Below are 23,289 nucleotides of genomic sequence, written 5' to 3' on the forward strand. Positions count from 1 at the left end.
CACTGGGCTTCTAAATCCACTTTGGCGCACATTCTCTCTCAGGGGCATGCGTCATGTGATGAAGCTAGATTTGCATTTGTGCTTTGGGTTTCGCTTTAAGAGCTGATATTATCTGGCAGAAACTGTGTCCTGGTGGGGTCATGTAAAGCTCGTAGGCATTGGCATAGTAACTGGGTCTGCCTGCGCATATGAATGAGCTGAACTGCCATTTAAATCACCTCACAACTGCCCAATGTATTCCTATCGCAAAATTTTCCCATAGAAATGCATTGAGACAATGCATTCCAATGACGGGAAAAAAAATTTTCAAACGCAAATTGCTCAAAAACTACAAATCCGATCGACACGAAAAATACTTAGCACACCACTCGTGGACGCTGGCTTCGAAACAACGCCTCAACGGAGTCTGTGCGTGTAGCGGTTCAGGCCGCATTAATTGCAGAAATCAACTGAATAACTTGATGTGTATTTCCTGAAGGAAGTACAGATAGTGGTTTGAAATGGTGCCCGGGCTGCCCCTTTAAGAGAGACTTGCCTGCTGCCCCTGCAAGACTTTCAACTCAGGATCCGTTTTAAATATGGGTGCCTCTCAGGGGCCACTTTGGCCTCAGGGTCTGATTTGGTGGATGGGGCCCCTCAGGATCCGATTCGGTGGCCTGGGCTCCTCAGGATTTGAATTAGTGGCCGGGATTCCTCAGGGTCCAATTTTGAGGGTGGGGCCCCTCAGGGTCTGATTTTGTGGGTGTGGCCCCTCAGAGTCCGATTTTGTGGGTGGGTCCCCTCAGGGTCCGATTTTATGGGTGGGGCCACTCATGGTCTGATTTTGTGGGTGGGGCCCCTCAGGGTACGATTTTGTGTCCGGGGCCACTCAGGGTCCGATTTTATGGCCGGGGCCCCTCAGGGTCTGATTTTATGGCGGGGGCACCTCAGGGTCTGATTTTGTAGGTGGGGCCCCTCAGGGTCCGATTTTGTGGCCGGGGCCCCTCAGGGTCTGATTTTGTGGCCGCGTCCACTCAGGGTCCGATTTTGTGGGTGGGGCCACTTAGGGTCTGATTTTGTGGGTGGAGCCCCCTGGGTCCATTTTGGTGGGCGGGGCCACTCTGGGTACGATTTGGTGGGCGGGGCCACTCAGGGTCTGATTTGGTGGGCGGGGCCCCTTGGGGTCTGATTTGGTGGGCGGGGCTCCTCAGGGTCCGATTTGGTGGGCGTGGCCTCTCGGTCCGATTTAGTGGGCAGTGCCCCTCAGGGTCCGATTTGGTGGGCGGGTTCCCTCTGGGTCCGATTTGGTGGGCGGGGCCCTTCATGGTCCGATTTGGTGGGCGGGGTCACTCTGGGTCCGATTTGGTGGACGGAGCTCCTCAGGGTCCGATTTGGTGGGCAGGGCCCCTCTGGGTCCGATTTGGTGGGCGGGGCCCTTCAGGGTCCGATTTGGTGGGTGGGGCCACTCTGATTCTGATTTGGTGGGCGGGGCCCCTCAGTGTCCGATTTGGTGGGCTGTGCCACTCTGGGTCCGTTTTTGTTGGGCGGGGCAACTCTTGGTCCGATTTGGACGCCAGGGTGGCTCAGCCTCCGATTTGGAGCCTGGGGTCACTCAGCTTTCGATTTGGCGCGTCGGCCCTTTAAGACTCATTTCGGTGCGCCGGCCCTTTAAGAATCACTTTGGCGCTTCGGCCCTTTAAGAGCCAGTTTGGCTCACTGGGCTTCTAAATCCACTTTGGCGCACATTCTCTCTCAGGGGCATGCGTCATGTGATGAAACTAGATTTGCATTCGTGCTGTGGGTTTTGCTTTAAGAGCTGATATTATGTGGCAGAAACTCTGTCCTTGGGGCGTCATGTGACGTTCGTAGACGTTGGCATAGTAACTGGGTGTGCCTGCGCATATCAATGAGCTCAACTGCCATTTCAATAGCCTCAGGGCATGTTTTGTCTATGGCAAAATTTCCCCATTCAAATGCATTGAGACAGTGCATTCCAATGACGGGAAAAAAAAATTTCTAACGCAAATTGCGCAAAAACTACAAATCCGATCGACACGAAAAATACTTAGCACACCTCTCATGGACGCTGGCTTCGAAACGACACCTCAACGGAGTCTGTGTGTGTAGCGGTTCGGGCCGCATTAATTGCGGAAATCAACTTAATAATAATAACTAGATGTGTATTTCCTGAAGGAAGTACAGATTGTGGTTTGAAATGGTGCCCGGGCTGCCCCTTTAAGAGAGACTTGCCTGCTGCCCCTGCAAGACTTTCAACTCAGGATCCATTTTAATTGTGGGTGCCTCTCAGTGGCCACTTTGGCCTGTGGGGCCTCTCAGGGTCCGATTTTCTGGCCGGAGCCCCTCAGGGTCCGATTTTGTGGCTGGGGCCCCTCAGGGTCCGATTTTGTTGGTTGGGCCCCTCAGGGTCCGATTTTGTGGCCGGGGCCCCTCAGGGTCCGATTTTGTGGCTGGGGCCCCTCAGGGTCCGATTTTGTGGCCGGGGCCCCTCAGGGTCCGATTTTGTGGTTGGGCCGCTCAGGGTCCGATTTTGTGGCCGGGGCCCCTCAGGTTCCGATTTTGTAGCCGGGGCCCCTCAGGGTCCGATCTTGTGGGTGGGTCCCCTCAGGGTCCGATTTTGTGGCCGGGGCCCCGCAGGGTCCGATCTTGTGGGTGGGTCCCCTCAGGGTCCGATTTTGTGGGCGGGGCCCCTCAGGGTCCGATTTGGTGGGCGGGGCCCCTCAGGGTCCGATTTGGTGGGCGGGGTCACTCTGGGTCCGATTTGGTGGACGGAGCTCCTCAGGGTCTGATTTGGTGGGCAGGGCCCCTCTGGGTCCGATTTGGTGGGTGGGGCCACTCTGAGTCTGATTTGGTGGGCGGGGCCACTCTGGGTCCGTTTTTGGTGGGCCGGGCCACTCTGGGTCCGATTTGGAGGCCAGGGTGGCTCAGCCTCCGATTTGGAGGCCGGGGTGGCTCAGCCTCCGATTTGGAGCCTGGGTTCACTCAGCTTTCGATTTGGCGCGTCGGCCCTTTAAGACTCATTTCGGTGCACCGGCCCTTTAAGAATCATTGGCGCTTCGGCCCTTTAAGAGCCAGTTTGGCTCACTGGGCTTCTAAATACACTTTGGCGCACATTCTCTTTCAGGGGCATGCGTCATGTGATGAAGCTAGATTTGCATTTGTGCTGTGGGTTTCGCTTTAAGAGCTGATATTATGTGGCAGAAGCTCTCTCTTGGGGGCGTCATGTGATGTTCGTAGGCGTTGGCATAGTAACTGGGTCTGCCTGTGCATATCAATGAGCTCAACTGCCATTTCAATCGCCTCAGGTCACGTCTTGCCATTTCCCATTGAAAAGCATTGGAGACAGTGCATTCCAATGACGGGATAAAAATTTTCAAACGCAAATTGCGCAAAAACTACAAATCCGATCGACACGAAAAATACTTAGCACACCTCTCATGGACGCTGGCTTCGAAACGACACCTCAACGGAGTCTGTGCGTGTAGCGGTTCGGGCCGCATTAATTGCGGAAAGAAGAAGAAGAAGAAGAAGAAGACGACGACGTTCGGATTACAATATAGTGGTTTTTTCAAACCACTATAATAATAATAAGAAGGATAAGTTAGCAGCGTTCGGATTACAAGATAGTGCTTTTTTCAAAGCACTATAATAAGTTAGCAGCGTTCGGATTACATGATGGTGCTTTCTTCAAAGCACTATAAATATAAGAAATCGAATTACAATATGTTACTTGAACCTAGAGGTTCAAGCGCCATATTTAACACCATTTAATATAAAGGTGAAGAGCTTCTAATCAATGCAGGAGTAGGAGAAATAAGACGCTGCAGTTTTATGGCTCCACTCTGTTGCGGTAAACCTGTGACACCCACAGCATGATGCTGCCGCCACCATATTTCACTGGTGGGATGGTGCTCTTGGGATGATGAGTTGTTTTGATTTGGCGCCAGACATAGCATTTACCTTTGTGGCAAAAAAGTTTAATTTTGGCCTCATCTGACCACAGCACCTTCCTCCATACATTTGGAGAGTCTCTCACATGTCTTTTGGCAAACTCAAAATGAACCATATAATTTTTGAGTGTAAGTAAAGGCTTTTTTCTGCCCACTCTTCCATAATGGCCACCTCTAGGGAGTGTACGGATTATTGTGTTAATATGGACTGATTCTCCAGTCATTGCTTGGGAACTATGCAGCTCCTTCAGGTTACTTTTGGTCTTGATGCTGCTTCTCTGATTTGTGCCTGCCTTGCCTAGGCTGGGAGTTTTGGTAGGCAGCCTTCTCATAGCCGGTTTCTTGTGGTGCATGTTCATTCCATTTGATGATAATGGATTTAATAGTGCTCTGGGAGATTTTCAGAGATTGAGATATTTTTTTATAAACCAACCCTTACAAGTACTTTTGAAAAACTTTGTCACTGACTTGTTTGAAGATCTCCTTGGTCTTCATGGTGTTGTTTGGTTAGTGGTGCGTCTTGCTTAACTCCTTCTCGACATGTGCCATATATATACGGCTCCGCGGAAGCTGCGTTCCCACAAACCATCGGATATATACGGCACCGCAATAAAGTGGGCATGATTGGTTGCGGGTGTCTGCCTAGGGGTCCCCACTTCCCTCCTCTCTGATGTTGGGCTCCCTTCCCCTCATCCCTTCATGTTGCACTTAGTATTGCCTACACTGTCCGTGACAGTAGTATTGTACATCCATATATAGGGTATTTCTACATTCAACAGAAATTGTGGGACACATTTTGGTGCAATTTTTACCCATTTTCCAGTATGAAAATGTAAAATGTGGGGCTAACACACAATCTTAGTGGTAAAAATGTAACTATTTTTTCTTCACTGCACAATGGTATAAAATTCTGTGACACACGTGTGGTGTCAATATGATCACTGCACCCTTAGATGAAATTACTAGGAAGTGTGGTTTGAAAAATGAGGTCACTTATGGGGGGTACTGCTGATCTGGCACCTCAGGGGCTCTACTAATGTGACATGGCACTGTCAAACCAGTCGAGCAAAATCTGAACTCCAATATAACGCTCCTTCCCTTCTAAACTTTGCACTGTGCCTCAAAAGTAGTTTTTAACCACATATGGGATATTGGTATACTCAGGAGAAATTGCTCAACAAATTTTGGGGTCCATTTTTTCCTTTTATACTTGTGAAAATGCAAAATTTGGGGCTAAAAAAACATTTTGTGCTAAAATGTGATTTTTTTTTCTATTTCCACAGCTCAACGTTATAAACTTCTGTGAATCACCTAGGGGTTCAAGGTGGTCACCACACATCTAGATAAGTTCCCTGAAGGGTCTAGTTTCCAAAATGGTGTGACTTGTGGGGGGTTTCCATGGTTTAGGCACATCAGTTGCTCTCCAAACACCACATGGGGTCAGCTAATGATTCTAGCAAATTTTGCATTCAAAAACTCAAATGGTGCTCTTTCCCTTTCAAGCCCTGCCGTGCTCATAAACAATAGTTTTTCTCTACATATGGGGTATCAGGATGCTCAGGAGAAATTTCCCAACAAATTGCATGCTGCAATTTATCCTGTTACCATTATGAAAATGCAAAATTTGGGGCTAAAAAACCTTTTTGAAGTAAAATGTGATTTTTTATTTTCACGGCTCATTGTTATAAACTTTTGTGAAGCATTTGGGGGTTCAAGGTGCTCACCACACATCTAGTTAAGTTTCCTGAGGGATCTAGTTTCCAAAATGGTGTCTCTTGTGGGGGTTTTCTACTGTTTAGCCACATCAGGGGCTCTTTAAACACTACATGGCATCTGCTAATTACTGTATGCCAGCAAAATTTACAGTACATTAAAAATGTCAAATGGCACTTCCTTCCCTTCCGAGCCCTGCCAGGGGCCCAAACAGTGGTTTTCCCTCACATGTGGGGTATCGTTTTGCTCAGGAGAAATTACACAACAAATGTTATGGTGTTATGGTCCTTTTTCTCCTGTTACCCTTGTGAAAGTAAAAATAAAAAAAAGAGTCTAAAGGAAAATGTTTGTGAAAAAAAGTTAAATGTTCATTTTTTCCTTCCAAACTTTCTTAATGCCTGTGAAGCACCTAAAGAGTTAATAAACTTCTTGAATATGGTTTTGAGCACCTTCAGAGGTGTAGTTTTTTAAATGGTGTCACCTTTCAGTGTTTCCTGTCATATAGGCCCCTCAAAGTCACTTCAAATGTGATGTGGTCCCTAAAAACAATGGTTTTCCAAATTTCATTGCAAAAGTGAGAAATTGCTGGTTAACTTTTAACCCTTATAACTTCCTAAAAAAAAAAATTATGTTTCAAAAATTCTGATGTAAAGTAGACATGCAGGAAATGTTATTTATGAACTATTTTCTGTGACTTGTATTTTGTGTGAATATCATCAAAAAGTTAATTTATTTCAATTCTTCAATACAAAAAGTGAAACTCATATTATATAGAGTCATTACAAACAGAGTGATCTATTTCAAGTGTTTATTTCTGCTAATGCTGATGATTATGGCTTACAGCCAATGAAAACCCAAAAGTCATTTTCTCAGTAAATTAGAATACTTTATAACACCAGCTTGAAAAAATTATTTTACTACTGAAATGTTGGCCTACTGAAAGATCAGGCATATGGAACATCGAGGACCAGATCAGCCAGACCATTAGGGGCTAGAGAGGGTCTAAGTGGACAGAGAAAATCTCCATAACCACCCCAAATGATAACGACACATACAAATCAGCACAATACAAAACCCATGAGAAGTGAAGTGGGGCAGGTAGAGCCAGAGACCCGACGCGTGTCGCCACTCTAGCTGGCTTCGTCAGGGGTACCCTTGATGTTCCCTATGCCTGATCTTGGGCTGGGGTACCTCTACGCATATATGAGGTCTATTTAGTGTGCATTTCTGTCTTTTTTGTACACCTCACAGTGATCAGCATCTTCTTGGGTTTACATTATTCCTTGTACTGTTTTTTGTAATTATTGGGTTGGAATTGCATCATTTTTTCATTGTATTTGTATATTATTGGTGTTTCTGACTCATATGTTCTATATTACCTATGTGTGAGCTTACTAATTCTCCTACTGAGAATCCTGTTTACATGGACCTAGGGATATAGGCATCATTCTCAGTGAGGGTGATAGTTGGTAGCAGGTGGGTTGCTCTATTATGAGCATTGTATTATTTGTGTATGTGTCACATTTGTGACCATTTTTAATGTTTTTAAGAATTTTTGCTGTTTGCTGTGTTTAATAAAATTTGTATTATATATGCTATGTCCTATTCAGGGTGATCCCCTGCTTATGGCCTATTTCTTTCTCTCCTTTTTGTCAAACATATGTACTATTTAGGTCTAGGTTGGATCCCCTTAATTATCGTTTCGGTGGTGGCCCCATTTCTTTGTTTCTCCTTGTGGTGATGAACCTCACTATCCAGTGAGGTTTTGACAAAGACACTGGTGGGGTCGAAACGTTACCCTATCTTCACTAAAAGATTTTGGTCCTGCTGTAGTATTACTTACAATTGTAAATAAATCTGAATTCATTTTGCAAAGTATTGCATTGCTTGAGTGCGGCTGTTTCCTTTTTTCTATTTTACTTTGGGTTCACCAAAGTTCAGCCAGCACCTCTTACCTAAAGCAGAGTGTGCTTTATTTTTCTCTTTCCTCACATCTTCCTCTTGACAATACCCCATAGATTCTCTATGGAGTTAAGGTCAGGTGAGTTTGCTGGCCAATCAAGCACAGTGATACTGTTGTTTTTAAACCAGGTATTGGTACTTTTGGCAGTGTGGACAGGTTCTCCTGCTGGAGAATGACACTTCCATCTCCAAAGAGCTTGTCTGCAGAGGGAAGCATGAAGTGCTCTAAAATTTCCTGGCAGACGACTGCGCTGACTTAGGTCTTGATAAAACACAGTGGACCTACACCAGCAGGTGACATGGCTCCCCAAACCATCACTGAGTGTGGAAACTTCACACTAGACCTCAAGCAGCTTGGATTGTGTGCCTGTCCACTCCTCCAGAGTCTGAGACTTTGATTTCCAAGGTCTAGTGTGAAGTATCCACAATCATTGATGGTTTTGAGAAACATGACATCTGCTGGTGTAGGTCCACTATGTTTTATCAACATTTCTGTTTAATAAATTTATACATTTTATGCACTTATTGGACTGTGTACTCCAATTTTTTCGGCTTTCATAAGTTTAGTGATACTAGATGTTTTCGATCTGATTCATCAATTGCAACTTTTTAAAAAGTTGCAATATTTGGCGCAAGTTAATTTCAGTCCCCCCTTGGATTTTCTGCATCTATGTCAAAATTGCATATTTTTACAACATTTTGAAAATAAATGTGACTTTTTGCTCAAAAAGTAGCATAATGACAAGTGGCAGGAAAAAAAGGCTATTTTTGACTTTGTGCCAAATTCATGAACTGCGTGAGCAAAAAATGTCAGCAAATGCCACAAGACAAAAAAGAAATGTGACTTAAAAACTCCCACCAATGATGAATTGGAGCCATACTTTGCACAAGGTCTAAATCATGTATAGGAAGTGGCTACACATTTCTTGCCTCTTCAGTCCTATTGTTATTGCATTGTATTATCCATATTTATTCTCTGTTTGAAATTATTATAGGATCGTATTCTGGATCTATTAAAGGAGCTGCAAAGATTTCAAATGACGGTCACACTCCTGAGGGTGAGTGGCACCTCCTCCTACTTCAGAAGCCTGCACAGACCATTAGAGAGTAAGGGGTTGTTAGAATTCAGAAGTGAGTGAGTAGCATATAGCTTCTTAGGGGTATTTGTTAAAAAAAAAAATGAGTGCATTGCCCTCCCTCTCCCAGAGCACTAGGATTGGAGTGACTGTGAATAAACTAAAAAAGCAAAGCAAGGATCGAGAGATTGGAGAGCTTGCCAAAGTAATCATCAAGAACTGGAAAAGACTGCTGGGTAAGTAGGTTCCAGGTTTATGTGAGCAAATAAAAATTAGTTAATTGACAGAAGGTATATAGAAAAAATGTTCATGTATGTTTCTGTGTCTTAGAAACCTCTTACAAGAACAATGGAGCATCAGATGCTGGAGTTATGGCTTCTCCTACCAAGACAGAACCCGAAAAGTAAGAAAAAAAAATGAGGCGACTGAATCTTTCTCTTTCTTTAAAAAATCTGCAAATTTTTCTCTCAATTTCATTTTCACTTTTTTCTCTACTTGAATTAAAATCTAAGGCTGGTTTCACATTTGCGTTTTTTAGCGCTGGAAAAAAACGCATATGTGCGCATGCGTTTTTTCCCCTATATTTAACATGGGTGCGCATACCTGCGCGCTTGTAAGCGCATGTATGCGATTTTCATGCGCTGCGTTTTTTTGGGGTGTGCGTTTGTATTTTCCAGACGCAGCATGTTGCATTTTTTGGCCCTGCAAAAAAGCGCATGCGCACATATGCGCACGTTTTGCGCTAAAAATGGCCATTATAGCCTATGGATGCGCATATGTGCGCACTGGCATGCTCATGTATGCGTTTTTTTGCATATGCGTTTTTTTTTTTAACCATGGAATTTAGGGGTTTGGGTTAGAGTTAGGGTTAGTTAAGGGGTTTAGGGTTAGGGTTAGGGTCAGGGTCAGGGTTAGGGTTGGGGTTTGGGTCAGGGTTAGGGTTAAGTATGGTTTGGTTAAGGGTTAGGGTCAGGGTTAGGGTCAGGATTAGGGTTAAGTATGGTTTGGTTAAGGGTTAGGGTCAGGGTTAGGGTTAGGGTTAGGGTTAGGGTCAGGGTTAGGGTTAGGGTCAGGGTTAGGGTCAGGGTTAGGGTTAAGTATGGTTTTGTTAAGGGTTAGGGTCAGGGTTAGGGTCAGGATTAGGGTTAAGTATGGTTTGGTTAAGGGTTAAGGTCAGGGTTAGGGTTAGGGTTAGGGTTAGGGTCAGGGTTAGGGTTAGGGTTAGGGTTAGGGTCAGGGTTAGGGTTAAGTATGGTTTTGTTAAGGGTTAGGGTCAGGGTTAGGGTCAGGATTAGGGTTAAGTATGGTTTGGTTAAGGGTTAGGGTCAGGGTTAGGGTTAGGGTTAGGGTTAGGGTCAGGGTTAGGGTTAGGGTTATGGTCAGGGTTAGGGTTAGGGTCAGGGTTAGGGTTAAGTATGGTTTTGTTAAGGGTTAGGGTCAGGGTTAGGGTTAGGGTTAGGGTTAGGGTCAGGGTTAGGGTTAAGTATGGTTTTGTTAAGGGTTAGGGTCATGGTTAGGGTCAGGATTAGGGTTAAGTATGGTTTGGTTAAGGGTTTGGGTCAGGGTTAGGGTTAGGGTTAGGGTCAGGGTTAGGGTTAGGGTTATGGTCAGGGTTAGGGTTAGGGTCAGGGTTAGGGTTAAGTATGGTTTTGTTAAGGGTTAGGGTCAGGGTTAGGGTTAGGGTTAGGGTCAGGGTTAGGGTTAGGGTTAGGGTTAGGGTTAGGGTCAGGGTTAGGGTTAGGGTTAGGGTCAGGGTTAGGGTTAGTTAGGGTTTAGGGTTTGGGTTAGGGTTAAGTATGATTTGGTTAAGGGTTAGGGTAAGGGTTAGGGTTAGGGTTAGGGTCAGGGTTAGGGTTAGGGTTAGGGTCAGGGTTAGGGTTAGTAAAGTCATGGTTTGGGTTAGTGTGAGGGGCCACCTAATGTTGGAAAAAACGCAAACGCGGTAAAAACGCACTAAAAACGCATACAAACGCATAAAAACGCTGCGTTTTTTTCATGCATGCTCATAAAAATGCTTGAAAAAATCGCAGCAGTTGTTTGCTTTTGTATGTGTTTTTTCAATGCGTTTTTTTGCGGGAAAAACGCGCTGCAAAAAAAAGCAAGTGTGAAACTAGCCTAAGAAAGCAGAATGAAGAAGTTGCATTTGAAAAAGTAAGTAGAGCTCTGTGTGCAGTGTCATGACTTCTAATCATAATCTAGCAATGACGAGCCCTTTAATAATCGTCAGCTTTCAGCAAGGATAGTACTGCCGACTACACTGTGCTTGCCATCAAATAGCACCTGACAGAATGTGAAAAGCAGAAATGTGAGAAAATTGTCATGTTTTCACCAGAAACTAGATCCTGTCCCTGTCTCTCCACTAGTGCTGCTCAAGCTGGATTCACACCTGAATTTTCACATTCATTTGTCTGTTACATTTTTTACGATGTCAAACATTTTTTTATTAATGTCAAGAACCCATCCATTGCACAACTGCTGAAAATGGTAGCATAGGATCTAATTTATAAAGTTGGTAGATGGTAGGTAAAATTCTGTATGACGCACTTTATCTAAAATGTACACAGTGCATTACAAAACCAAATGGACCAAATAACAATCAATGGTGTCTCTATGCTTCTGTTCATATTAGTTTTGCAACGGATCTGTTTTTTTAATTAATTTTGTTTGTTTGTTCCTATAATGGAACACATAAATGTAATGTTTAAACACAAGTGTAAATGGAGCTTAATTAGGCTGCAACAACTATACTTCAATCCTATTTACCAATAGTTATTTGACTTACAATGTACATTGTATAGTTAATCTGTCCCATGTGATGTCTTCATTAAAGCAAGTAAAACACAATGGACAGGTAAAATGGTTTATATAGCCTAGTGTGGGATAAAAACACCAAGCACCAGATGGTTTGGTGGGTGGCATGTCATGTTATGGCAGGACTGTTTGTTTTGCTTGTGTCGTCTAAATTCAAATTATTATCATACAATGTGATTATCTTAAAACAAGTCTGCAAATTTAAAATGCTAGTACAATAAAAATATCTAAAAAAAATGATGCTCTTAAAAGGGAAATGATCTTCTGATTTCCAGAAGTCATATGGTTGAGTTGATGTCATGGATCACCAGATAACTCTGTCCTGGCCCTAGGTAAGGGATCTGAAGGTAAACTAATCAAATTTGCAGATGATGCAAAGCTAGGGGAGATAGCTAACACTACAGAAGACAGAGTAAGGCCGGGGTCACACTAGCAATGAATACAGACGTGTACTATGCGATAAAACATTTTTTTCTCGTTCATTTTCAACGTGCGAGTGAAATCACAGCATGCTGCGACTGCCACCAACACTCAGCTGAGTCTCGGCTCGCTCACACCCATATAAGCCTATGAGTGCGAGTGAGACAGCACACATCGCTTGGATATCATCCGAGTGCTGTGCGATATACGCTGACCCCGAAAAAGGAGGAGATGGAGAAATTAATTTCTCCGCCTCCTCCGCAGCTGTGCTCCGGTCCTTGCTGTGCTCCGGTCCTTGCTGTGCGAGATGCTCGGCGCACAGTCGCATGATACTCTGCTCCTGCTCGCAGCAGAGCAGGAGCAGAGGATCATTAGCATATCGCATCCGATGCTCTCGCACTGGATGCCATACGCAAGTGTGACCCCGGCCAAAGATTCAGATGGATTTAGATAAGCTTGACCAATGGAAAGTGAATAATAGTATAGTATTTAACAGGGAAAAATGCAAGATTCTACATCTGGGCAGGAAAAATGAAAATTACATCTACAGAATGGGAGGACTAGCACTGAACAACAGCATGTGTGAGAAAGACTTGGGTATACTAATAGATGACAAATTGCACATGAGTCAACTGTGTGATGCAGTCGCAAAAAAGGCAAACACAGTTCTGGGATGCATTAAAGGGAAAATGTCTCCAGGTATTCACCTTCGGGTTGGTCAGGTCTGATGGGCATTGCTATCTTGGTCCAGTGACTCCCTTCTTCCTAAGTCATCCACACAGTGTCCCCTGACTAAGGCTGAGTAAAGTACTGCTGTCATGCTGTGTCGGTCTTCGGTAAGGAAGGGGAGCTCAAACTGTCCCTGGAACTGGGACCCTAACTATCCCTGATTCAGTGGTACTCTTAAAGGAAGGGAGGCCTGAGTCTCTGACCTTACTATGCTCGAGGTAAACAAGACACAAAGACAAAACAGGGATAACAAAAAACCTCTATCATACAAAAGCACTAACCAACAATAGGGAGGAGGATAGGGACAGAGAGTAATAAACTAAATGGGAACAGAGACCAGAAGATAAACACACACGTATTACAACACCTCTACTCCAACCACTTAGCTTTAGCACACAATACAGGAAGATGAATTTTTCACCTGCGCGGACAAGATGGTCTGACTAGTTTTTATAGAAAGAGGTAATGACCAGATCACAAGCAGCTGAAATGGAGCTGCATGTTTTTGACCAGCATAAAAAGTGTTGTTAACCTCTTAAATAGAGCAGAGCGACTTTTGGTTTTTTAGGGTCGAGTTTCGTTTCGTGAAACCCGACTTTTCCAAAAGTCGGGTCGAGCAAGATCGGCCGATTATAGGGAAAAGTCGGGGTCGGCCCGAAACACGAAACCCAATGTAAGTCAATGGGGAATAAAAGTCGGCAGTGAGAGGACAGGAAACACGCCTACAGTGCCCATTTGAATGCCAAAAGCATCAATTCTTCTTACTTAAGCTTGTCAACCTTAATTAACTTCATAATACAAGTTACGCACTGAAAAATGGGGGTTATTTGGCTAAAGTTGTGGGGGGGTAGGGCTGGCTCCAGGTTTTCATGTGCCCTGGGCCAAAGAGCGCCCCTTTAACACATACCACAACTCATCATGCTCCGATACGGCAGAGAAATAGCGGTATAGTACAATGAAAAATACTTCACTTTTTACATCTCATGACGAGGCCCATCTATTTCTCCATACAGAATCATTGGTCCCATATAATGTTTGAAACAGTATATGATGAGCTCCACATACTGCTACAGTATATGTTGGTCCCCATGGATGAAGCTCCACTGTCTTATGGGCCCAAATAATGCTCCAAACATAATGGGCCCCATTTCTAATGCTCTAGTGTATAATGGGCCCTGTAAATGCTGCTCCAGTATCTGATGTCCACCTTTGGAATGTTCCAGTGTATGGTGGGCCCCATATATCATTCTCCAGAGTATAGTGCTCCCCAAAAATTGCTGTCCCAACATTGAAAACAATCAAATAAGTCTCCTCGCTAGGGAATCCCTGTACTAGTCTGGACTCCTCGTCGTCCCCATCTTCCATCTCACTGCACAGTATTTCAACCTTGCAAGTGCTGTGATCCTGAGCAAGCAGGGGGGGCCCACTCGTTGGCGACGCTGGCACAGGGCCCCTGATAGAACGGTGGTGTGTCTGATGGCGGGTGGGCCGAACCTGCACTTTCATCTGCAGCTTCCTCTTTGTCACCGTGTAAGATGGAACTGTATATGGGAAGGGTAACCTGAGTTTCATCAGGGTCAGATTCAGGCCGTGTAGCGTGCGAGGGGAATGTAGTGGTCTGGGTCAATGTACCAGCAGATTCATCGAGCAGTGGCTGGGCATCAGTGCACTTGTGTCGCCCCCAGGAGTATGGTCGCCACAGTGGCATTACCTTCCTCCTAGGGAGTGTGATGTCATGCTTGGGAGCAACGAAGGATCTCTCTAGCAGGTTAACTGATTGGGCGGCATTATTCCCACGAGTCATGACCCTCCAAACAGCGTTCATGAAGGCAAAGTGTTTGTTTTACGTGGGCAGTATGGTTGCAAAGCTGAACCTTAAAGGAATGTCCAGAAGGGCACCACCAGGAGTGGAGCCTACGGTTAAATTCGACTCCACCTGGGAAACCTCAACCATGCCAGCTACAGAAAAGATGCACACATTGCAAGCTTAATTCCGTTAATGAACTAGACTCCGTCATGCCCCGCGGTCCGAGTCCGGCTTACTAGAGGGACACGTGAGGCTCTGGCACATGAGATTGGCCAATAACTGGTGTGTCATGCCCTTACATGTCCGTGGCTGCATGTGCGCTACACTGAAAAGGCCAGCGTTTGTCACTTACAGGTGCAGATAACCCGCTGAACAACGTTAGTGATGGGGATCACTGATTACAATTATTACCCGCGAACGATGATTTCCCAGTAAGTGCAGGTCAACCACAGTTCTGGAATTAGGCCTAACCGTCATTCCTGAAAAAATGAAAAACTTACGTGTGCAAACCACAGGTGCTGTAGCTTGCTTAACAGCTTGCCAGCTGTTCTCACGCCCATTATGGATTACACGTGATTGCACAAAGGTGAGAAAGGGTACCGTATCCCCGGATAACATGTATGGATAGCGTACACATTCAAAATATATCTATACATCAGGAGGCAGGCTCAGACGGTGTTAGGCCCAGTATGGATTGCACGTGATTGCACAAAGGTGAGAAAGGGTCCCGTATCCCCGGATAACATGTATGGATAGCGTACACATTCAAAATATATGTCTATACATCAGGAGGCAGGCTCAGACGGTGTTAGGCCCAGTATGGATTGCACGTGATTGCACAAAGGTGAGAAAGGGTACCGTATCCCCGGATAACATGTATGGATAGCGTACACATTCAAAACAGCGTTCATGAAGGCAAAGTGTTTGTTTTACGTGGGCAGTATGGTTGCAAAGCTGAACCTTAAAGGAATGTCCAGAAGGGCACCACCAGGAGTGGAGCCTACGGTTAAATTCGACTCCACCTGGGAAACCTCAACCATGCCAGCTACAGAAAAGATGCACACATTGCAAGCTTAATTCCGTTAATGAACTAGACTCCGTCATGCCCCGCGGTCCGAGTCCGGCTTACTAGAGGGACACGTGAGGCTCTGGCACATGAGATTGGCCAATAACTGGTGTGTCATGCCCTTACATGTCCGTGGCTGCATGTGCGCTACACTGAAAAGGCCAGCGTTTGTCACTTACAGGTGCAGATAACCCGCTGAACAACGTTAGTGATGGGGATCACTGATTACAATTATTACCCGCGAACGATGATTTCCCAGTAAGTGCAGGTCAACCACAGTTCCGGAATTAGGCCTAACCGTCATTCCTGAAAAAATGAAAAACTTACGTGTGCAAACCACAGGTGCTGTAGCTTGCTTAACAGCTTGCCAGCTGTTCTCACGCCCATTATGGATTACACGTGATTGCACAAAGGTGAGAAAGGGTACCGTATCCCCGGATAACATGTATGGATAGCGTACACATTCAAAATATATGTCTATACATCAGGAGGCAGGCTCAGATGGTGTTAGGCCCAGTATGGATTGCACGTGATTGCACAAAGGTGAGAAAGGGTACCGTATCCCCGGATAACATGTATGGATAGCGTACACATTCAAAATATATGTCTATACATCAGGAGGCAGGCTCAGACGGTGTCAGGCACAGTATGGATTTGACGGCCCAGACTACACAGCGGAGGAGCAGGGAGAGGTAAAGATTGCAAATGCTGGGGCCCTGACCAAGCAAGGGGGGCCCACTCGTGGGCGTCGGTACTGGCACTGGGCCCCTCATAGTACGGCGGTGTGTCTGACGGCGGGTGTGCACCACCACCGTCAGAGACACTTGATTGCACTATGAGGGACCCTGTGCCAGTGCCCGCACCCAAGAGTCGGCCTACCCACCTGTCCAGGGCAACGGCACTCGCACGGTGTCGTGCGCTAGGTGGTGACCCCGGCTATGGGGGGGAGGCAGCACAGTTAGGGAGTTTTAGAAAGTGGCATATGTTGATGTTGGACATTCAGCTGAGGCAAAAGGCGAAATAGGTCAAGTCCCAGGAAGAGGTGGACCAAAGCAAGCATTTTTCTGTCACCCTATGTGTCATCAGGGGAAGGTGGGACAAAATCCTTGGAAACCCATGCATGGTTCATTTTAATGAAGGTTAGATCATCCACATTTTGGGTTGACAGACGGGTCCTTTTTTCTGTCAGGATTGATCCAGCTGCACTGAAGACTCTTTCCGATAGCACACTTGCAGCTGGGCAAGCGAGCTCCTGTAAGGCATATTGTGCCAATTCAGGCCAGGTGTCCAGTTTAGCGGCCCAATAGTCAAAGGGGAATGACCTGTGTGGGAGAACATCGATATGGGAGGAAAAGTAGTTTGTAACCATAGTTGACAACTGCTGTCTCCTGTCACTTTCCATCGATGCAGTATTACCAGTTGTGTGAGCGGTACTTGAAAAATCAGTCCACAACATTGTCATGAAACCCCTGTCTCCAACACCACTTCTGCTGTGTGCACCATGAACACCTCTGCCAAGCTGCCCCCGGCCCGTACGGCTCGTGTGAGAACCATCACCGCTGCTGTGTGCTGGGAATGCCTCAAGCAACCGATTTACCAGAGTTGCTTGTTTATTAGCCAATATTAGGTCAAGGTTCTCCTGTGGCATGATGTTTTGTAATTTGCCTTTATAGCGTGGATCCAGGATGCTGGCCAACCAGTAGTCGTCATCGTTCAACATTTTGGCAATGCGGGGGTCCCTTTTTAGGATCTGCAAGGCATAATCTGACATGTGGGCCAATGTTCCCGGTGTCAATGATGCACTGCGAGTGCTGGTTGGAGGAGCACTTTCTGGCAAATCCACATCCCTCCAGTCACGCACAAACCCTGTACCAGACCTTGCCACGCCAACATTTTCACTTGCCCCACGAGATGCATCCTCCTCCCCTAAGTAATCATCCCCATCATCATCCTCCTCCTCCTCTTTTTCCTCCACCTCGTCCAGGAGAGGTCTCTGAACAGACAATGGCTGAATGTCATCAAGGATTCCCTCCTCCTCTTCCTCCTCTTCAACATTGGCTGCAGACACCTGCTCCTTAAGGTGCGTCAAAGTTTGCATGAGCAGACGCATAAGTGGGATGCTCATGCTTAGGATGGCGTCGTCTGCGCTTACCAGCCGTGTGCATTCCTCAAAACACTGAAGGACTTTACAGAGGTGTTTCAGCTTCGACCACTGCACACCTGTCAACTCCATGTCTGCTCTCAAAGTGCCTGGCCGTGTATCCTCCCACAAATGCATTATGGCCTGCCTCTGCTCGCACAGCCGCTCCACCATGTGCAGGGTGGAGTTCCACCTTGTTGCAATGTCGATAATGAGGCGGTGGTTGGGAAGGTGGAGCAATCGCTGCAGCTTCTGCATACGAACGGAGTGTACAGGCGACCGGCGGATGTGCGCGCACAGTCTTCGCACCTTCTGGAGCAGGGCTGTTAACTCCGGATAATTTTTGAGGAAGCACTGCACCACCAGGTTCAAGGTGTGAGCCAAGCAAGGTATGTGGCTGAGTTTTGAATGGGCTATGGCTGCCACAAAATTACGGCCGTTATCACTAACTACCTTGCCTGCCTCAAGATGTACACTGCCCAGCCATGACTCAGTTTGTCGCTTCAAGTACTCAGCCAGCACCTCGGCGGTGTGTCTGTCGCCCAAACACATCATCTGCAACACAGCCTGCTGACTCTTTCCACTAGCTGCTCGATAGGGGGACACCTCGTGTGCAACAGTGGCAGCTGCAGATGGAGTGCTCATGCGACTGCGCTCTGTGGACGAGCTTTCGCTTCTGGAGGAGGAGGGTCGAACGCCTACAGCCAACTGTTTCCTATACCGTGGGCTAGGCAGCACTGTCCCACCACCGCTGTCCCCTGTGGACCCTGCATCCACCACATTAACCCAGTGCGCAGTGATGGACACGTAACGGCCCTGGCCATGCCGACTGGACCATGCATCAGTTGTGAGGTGCACCTTTCCACTCACTGACTGCTTGAGTGCATGGACAATGCGGTCTTTTACATGATGGTGGAGGGCTGGGATGGCTTTGCGAGAGAAGAAGTGGCGACTGGGTAGGTCATAGCGTGGTACTGCATAGGCCATGAGGCCACTGCGCTTTCCACCAACCGATAGGGCATCATCTCAAACGAGATTAGTTTGGCAATGTGGGCGTTCAAACCCAGTGTACGCGGATGAGAGACTGAGTACTTTCTTGACCTACTCATAGTGTCTGGGAGGGTGAGCTGGACTTGAGAGCTGCATATGGTGGAAGTAGCGGTGGACAGGGCGGACTGAGAGAGGGTTGATGATGGTGATGGAGTAGGTGTTCTTTCTGATGGCCTAGATTCAGTATTTTGTTGATATAACAGTGGGATTCCCTGACTGCTGTGGCCTTGCAACGACACCTCAACATTTGCTGCTGTGCTAACCGGTGGGCTTACAGTGGGGGAAACAATATAGCATTGCTGACTACCTTCTTTGTGATCAGTTGCACATGTGGCACTTGAGGTTTGGTGTTGTGTCCACGCTTGCAAGTGCATGGTGGTTAAATGTCTAAGCATGCAACTGGTATTCAAATTTTTCAGATTTTTCCCTCGGCTAAAGGTCTTTGCGCACTTCTTACAGATAACCTTGGCCTGATCATGAGGATTTTGTTCAAAAAAGTGCCACACTGCACTCTTCCTACTTTGGCAGACATTTTGCGGCCTAGCACGCTGTGATATTTTGACCCTCTGGACAAGCTGTCCAGCAACTCTTTTGATTTTTGGAACCTGTCTTTGGAGTGCTCCGGGCCTGCCAGATAACAGCTGTTGCGATGTCGATGTCTGCTGTGGATGCTCCTCATCTGAGCTATTGGAAGCAGCACCCTCTTCCCCCAATGGATGCCAATCTGGGTCAACAACTGGGTCATCCATCACCTCCTCTTCAATGTCATGTGCACCTTCCTTGGTGTCACCGTGTATGGTGGTATAGTGTGCGGGAAGGGGCACCTGAGTCTCATCAGGGTCAGAATCTGGCTCTGTACACTGCGAGGACAATGTAGTGCTCTGAGTGAATGTACCAGCAGAATCATCTATCAGAGGCTGTGCATCAGTGCACTCCATGTCAGATTCATCTTGGCCTGGGTAATTCACCATTTCACTTGATAATCCAGGCATGGTATGTGAAAACAGCTCCATGGAGTAATCAGTAGGATGGCCTGCGTCATCCTTCAATCTTGGATGGGGTGAAGGACACAAGGAAAGGTGTGGTTCATGAACATGAGCCTCCAATGACGACTCAGTGCTTTTACTTTTTACAACTTCAGAAGAGGAGGCGATAGAGCTGGAGGCAGAGTCAGCAATGTAAGACAAAACTTTTTCCTGATGCTCTGGCTTTAAAAGCGGTTTGCCAACTCCTAGAAAACTAAGCCTTCGAAGCCTTATGGAGCCAGACGATGACGCAGGCTCAACACCTCCTGCATTCGGTCCTATTTTTCTCTTGCCACTACCATCAGATCCACCACCAACACCATCATTACCAGCTGCCAACCCCCGCCCAATTCCACGGCCTCTTCCACCAGCCTTACTCATTTTTTGTAGAAATGTAGACAAAATCCAACAAACTATATAGTAATGTAAAACAAGGTACAAGGTGTCTATAGGACAGGGGAGATTTTGAATTTCTGCACACACTTGTGGACACTGGACACTTATGGATTGTGTGAGGCCCACTGAATATCACAGCGCTATGTCACAGGCTCGATGGCACAGGTGTGAAAAAAGTGACTACAGGATAAGGGAGATTTTGAATTTCTGCACACACTAGTGGACACTGGACACTTTTGGATTGTGTGAGGCCCACTGAATATCAGAGCGCTATGTCACAGGCTCGATGGCACAGGTGTGAAAAAAGTGACTAGAGGATAAGGGAGATTTTGAATTTCTGCACACACTAGTGGACACTGGACATTTTTGGATTGTGTGAGGCCCACTGAATATCAGAGCGCTATGTCACAGGCTCGATGGCACAGGTGTGAAAAAAGTGACTACAGGATCACAGAGATTTTGAATTTCTGCACACACTTGTGGACACTGGACACTTTTGGATTGTGTGAGGCCCACTGAATATCAGAGCGCTATGTCACAGGCTCGATGGCACAGGTGTGAAAAAAGTGACTACAGGATCACAGAGATTTTGAATTTCTGCACACACTTGTGGACACTGGACACTTATGGATTGTGTGAGGCCCAGTGAATCTCACAGCGCTATGTCACAGGCTCGATGGCACAGGTGTGAAAAAAGTGACTACAGGATAAGGGAGATTTTGAATTTCTGCACACACTAGTGGACACTGGACACTTTTGGATTGTGTGAGGCCCACTGAATATCAGAGCGCTATGTCACAGGCAGAAATTAGCTAGTGTATCACAAACTACAAGGTGTATGTAGAATTGGGCAGAATAGGAATCTCCCTAGAGTGTAGGTCTGTAAGAACGGAACAAGTCCTCCACTTATCCTTCCACAGTGACACACAGATAGCTTCACTGTGGCCGTGATAACAGCCGTTACACGGTACTAAGAGGAGCGTGCACGTACACGGCTGTCCGGTGTACGTAAAATTGTCAAGCTCCGTGTTTTTTAAGTATACGGACTGACACACGCTGTCTCTCTATAGTTTTGAATGTGATCAAACAGCAAATATATTTAACTATTTGAAAGCTAGACAAAACTAGTAGGTGCAGGTCTGTAAGAACGGAACATGTCCTCGACTTATTCTCACAGAGTGACACACAGATAGCTTCACTGTGGCCGTGATAACAGCCGTTACATGGTACTGAGAGGAGCGTGCACGTACACGGCTGTCCGGTGTACGTAAAATTGTCAAGCTCCGTGTTTTTTACGTATACGGACTGACACATGCTGTCTCTCTATAGTTTTGAATGTGATCAAACAGCAAATATATTTAACTGTTTGAAAGCTAGACAAAACTAGTAGGCGCAGGTCTGTAAGAACAGAACATGTCCTCGACTTATTCTCACAGAGTGACACACAGATAGCTTCACTGTGGCCGTGATAACAGCCGTTACACGGTACTGAGAGGAGCGTGCACGTACACGGCTGTCCGGTGTACGTAAAATTGTCAAGCTCCGTGTATTTTAAGTATACGGACTGACACATGCTGTCTCTCTATAGTTTTGAATGTGATCAAACAGCAAATATATTTAACTGTTTGAAAACTAGACAAAACTAGTAGGTGCAGGTCTGTAAGAACAGAACATGTCCTCGACTTATTCTCACAGAGTGACACACAGATAGCTTCACTGTGGCTGTGATAACAGCCGTTACACGGTACTGTGTGAGGAGCGTACACCGCTGTATGGTGTGAAAAAATGCACGCTCAGTACCTCAGCAGGACAAAAAAAAAAATTGGGATTGCTTTTAAAAAAGCAGTTTGCAGAGCAGTGGGTAAACAGCAATGCAGCTGTCAGGAAGCCTTAGAAGGCAGCCTAACAACCAACACCGCTGATCCACCACAATATAGCCTCCCCTTGCACTGCACACACAGTGACTGGTGTGTTGTACAGGCAAAATCGCTAGCAGCAGAAGCAGTTTTTTTTTCTTCTTTCCTGCCTAACGCTCTCCCTACAGAATCAGCAGCAGCAACCTCTCCCTATGCTAAGATCGGCAGAAGTAAGATGGCGGTCAGCGTGCACGCCCTTTTATAACCCCTGTGACGCCCACCAAAGCAAGCCAATCACTTGCATGCCCTTCTGAAAGATGGTGGTGACCCCTGCCTATGTCATCACGTTGCCCACAGTGTCTGTGGATCCTGATTGGCTGAAAAAGAGCGCAAAACAAACTTTTGAAACGCGACTTTGGCGCGTAAGTCGCCGACCTCGTGGCCGACCTCATCCTAGGGTCGGGTTTCGTTTCATGAAACCCGACTTTGCCAAAAGTCGGCGACTTTTGAAATTTTTCGACCCGTTTCGCTCAACTCTACTCTTAAACAAAAGATAAAACTAAATCTGTTTAATATGGGAATCAAATCCCACCATCTCTAAAGAAGATCTTCCATTTGTTACCCGACGTGACCGTCTAACTCCAGGTCTTCCAGAGGGATGTGACACCCTCATGACAACTGCAGTGCACATGCATCGGGGGCTCTTTGACCTTTCCCATGGCAAGCGTACTGTAGTATATTGCTCTACCCTCGACAAGGCAAAGGAAAGAATGCCTGCACAGGAGTGCAATGCAGAGGCACTATGTGGATGATGTTGGACGTGTCATCAACACAAAGTAAGGAGGAGGACGAGATTGCAAGAAGGGAGGCACCAGACCAAGATCAGCAATACCCATGGGTCCCGACCTCCCCATAGGCGAGTATAATAAAAGTTTTTTTCTTTTCTTGCAGGCCAGGTTGTGGGAGTATATAAAGCATATTAAAATGCTGTATATCAGGGCTGAAAGGTGGAGACCTTATCTCACATGGTGCATGTTCTCTGTTAAGAGAAGCATAGAGTCTAGATCACGTAAAGTACAGTGGGTACTTAAAGTATTCAGACCCCTTTAAATTTTTCACTCTTTGTTTCATTGCAGCCACTTGGTAAATTCAAAAAAGTTCATTTTTTTTCTCATTAATGTATATTCTGCACCTCTTCTTAACTGAAAAAAACAGAAATGTAGAAATTTTTGCAAATGTATTAAAAAAGAAAAACTGAAATATCACATGGTCATAAGTATCCAGACCCTTT

At 46.1% G+C, this 23,289-nt stretch overlaps 1 protein-coding gene across 1 annotated transcript in view; it reads left to right on the forward strand.

The window, feature by feature from the left end:
• The window catches only part of LOC141076975 (transcription elongation factor A protein 3-like), a 189,790-nt gene that overhangs the window by 17,046 nt on the left and 149,455 nt on the right, over positions 1-23,289 (forward strand). Inside the window, exons 2-4 of the mRNA XM_073564148.1 lie at positions 8,618-8,680; positions 8,829-8,934; positions 9,029-9,101. Of these exons, the coding sequence (XP_073420249.1) occupies positions 8,618-8,680; positions 8,829-8,934; positions 9,029-9,101 (242 nt within the window). The remainder of the gene's footprint in view (positions 1-8,617; positions 8,681-8,828; positions 8,935-9,028; positions 9,102-23,289) is intronic.

This window comes from Dendrobates tinctorius, unplaced genomic scaffold (assembly GCF_039654945.1).
Source record: "Dendrobates tinctorius isolate UK_male_01 unplaced genomic scaffold, ASM3965494v1 ptg000015l, whole genome shotgun sequence".
Classification (NCBI taxonomy): domain Eukaryota; kingdom Metazoa; phylum Chordata; class Amphibia; order Anura; family Dendrobatidae; genus Dendrobates; species Dendrobates tinctorius.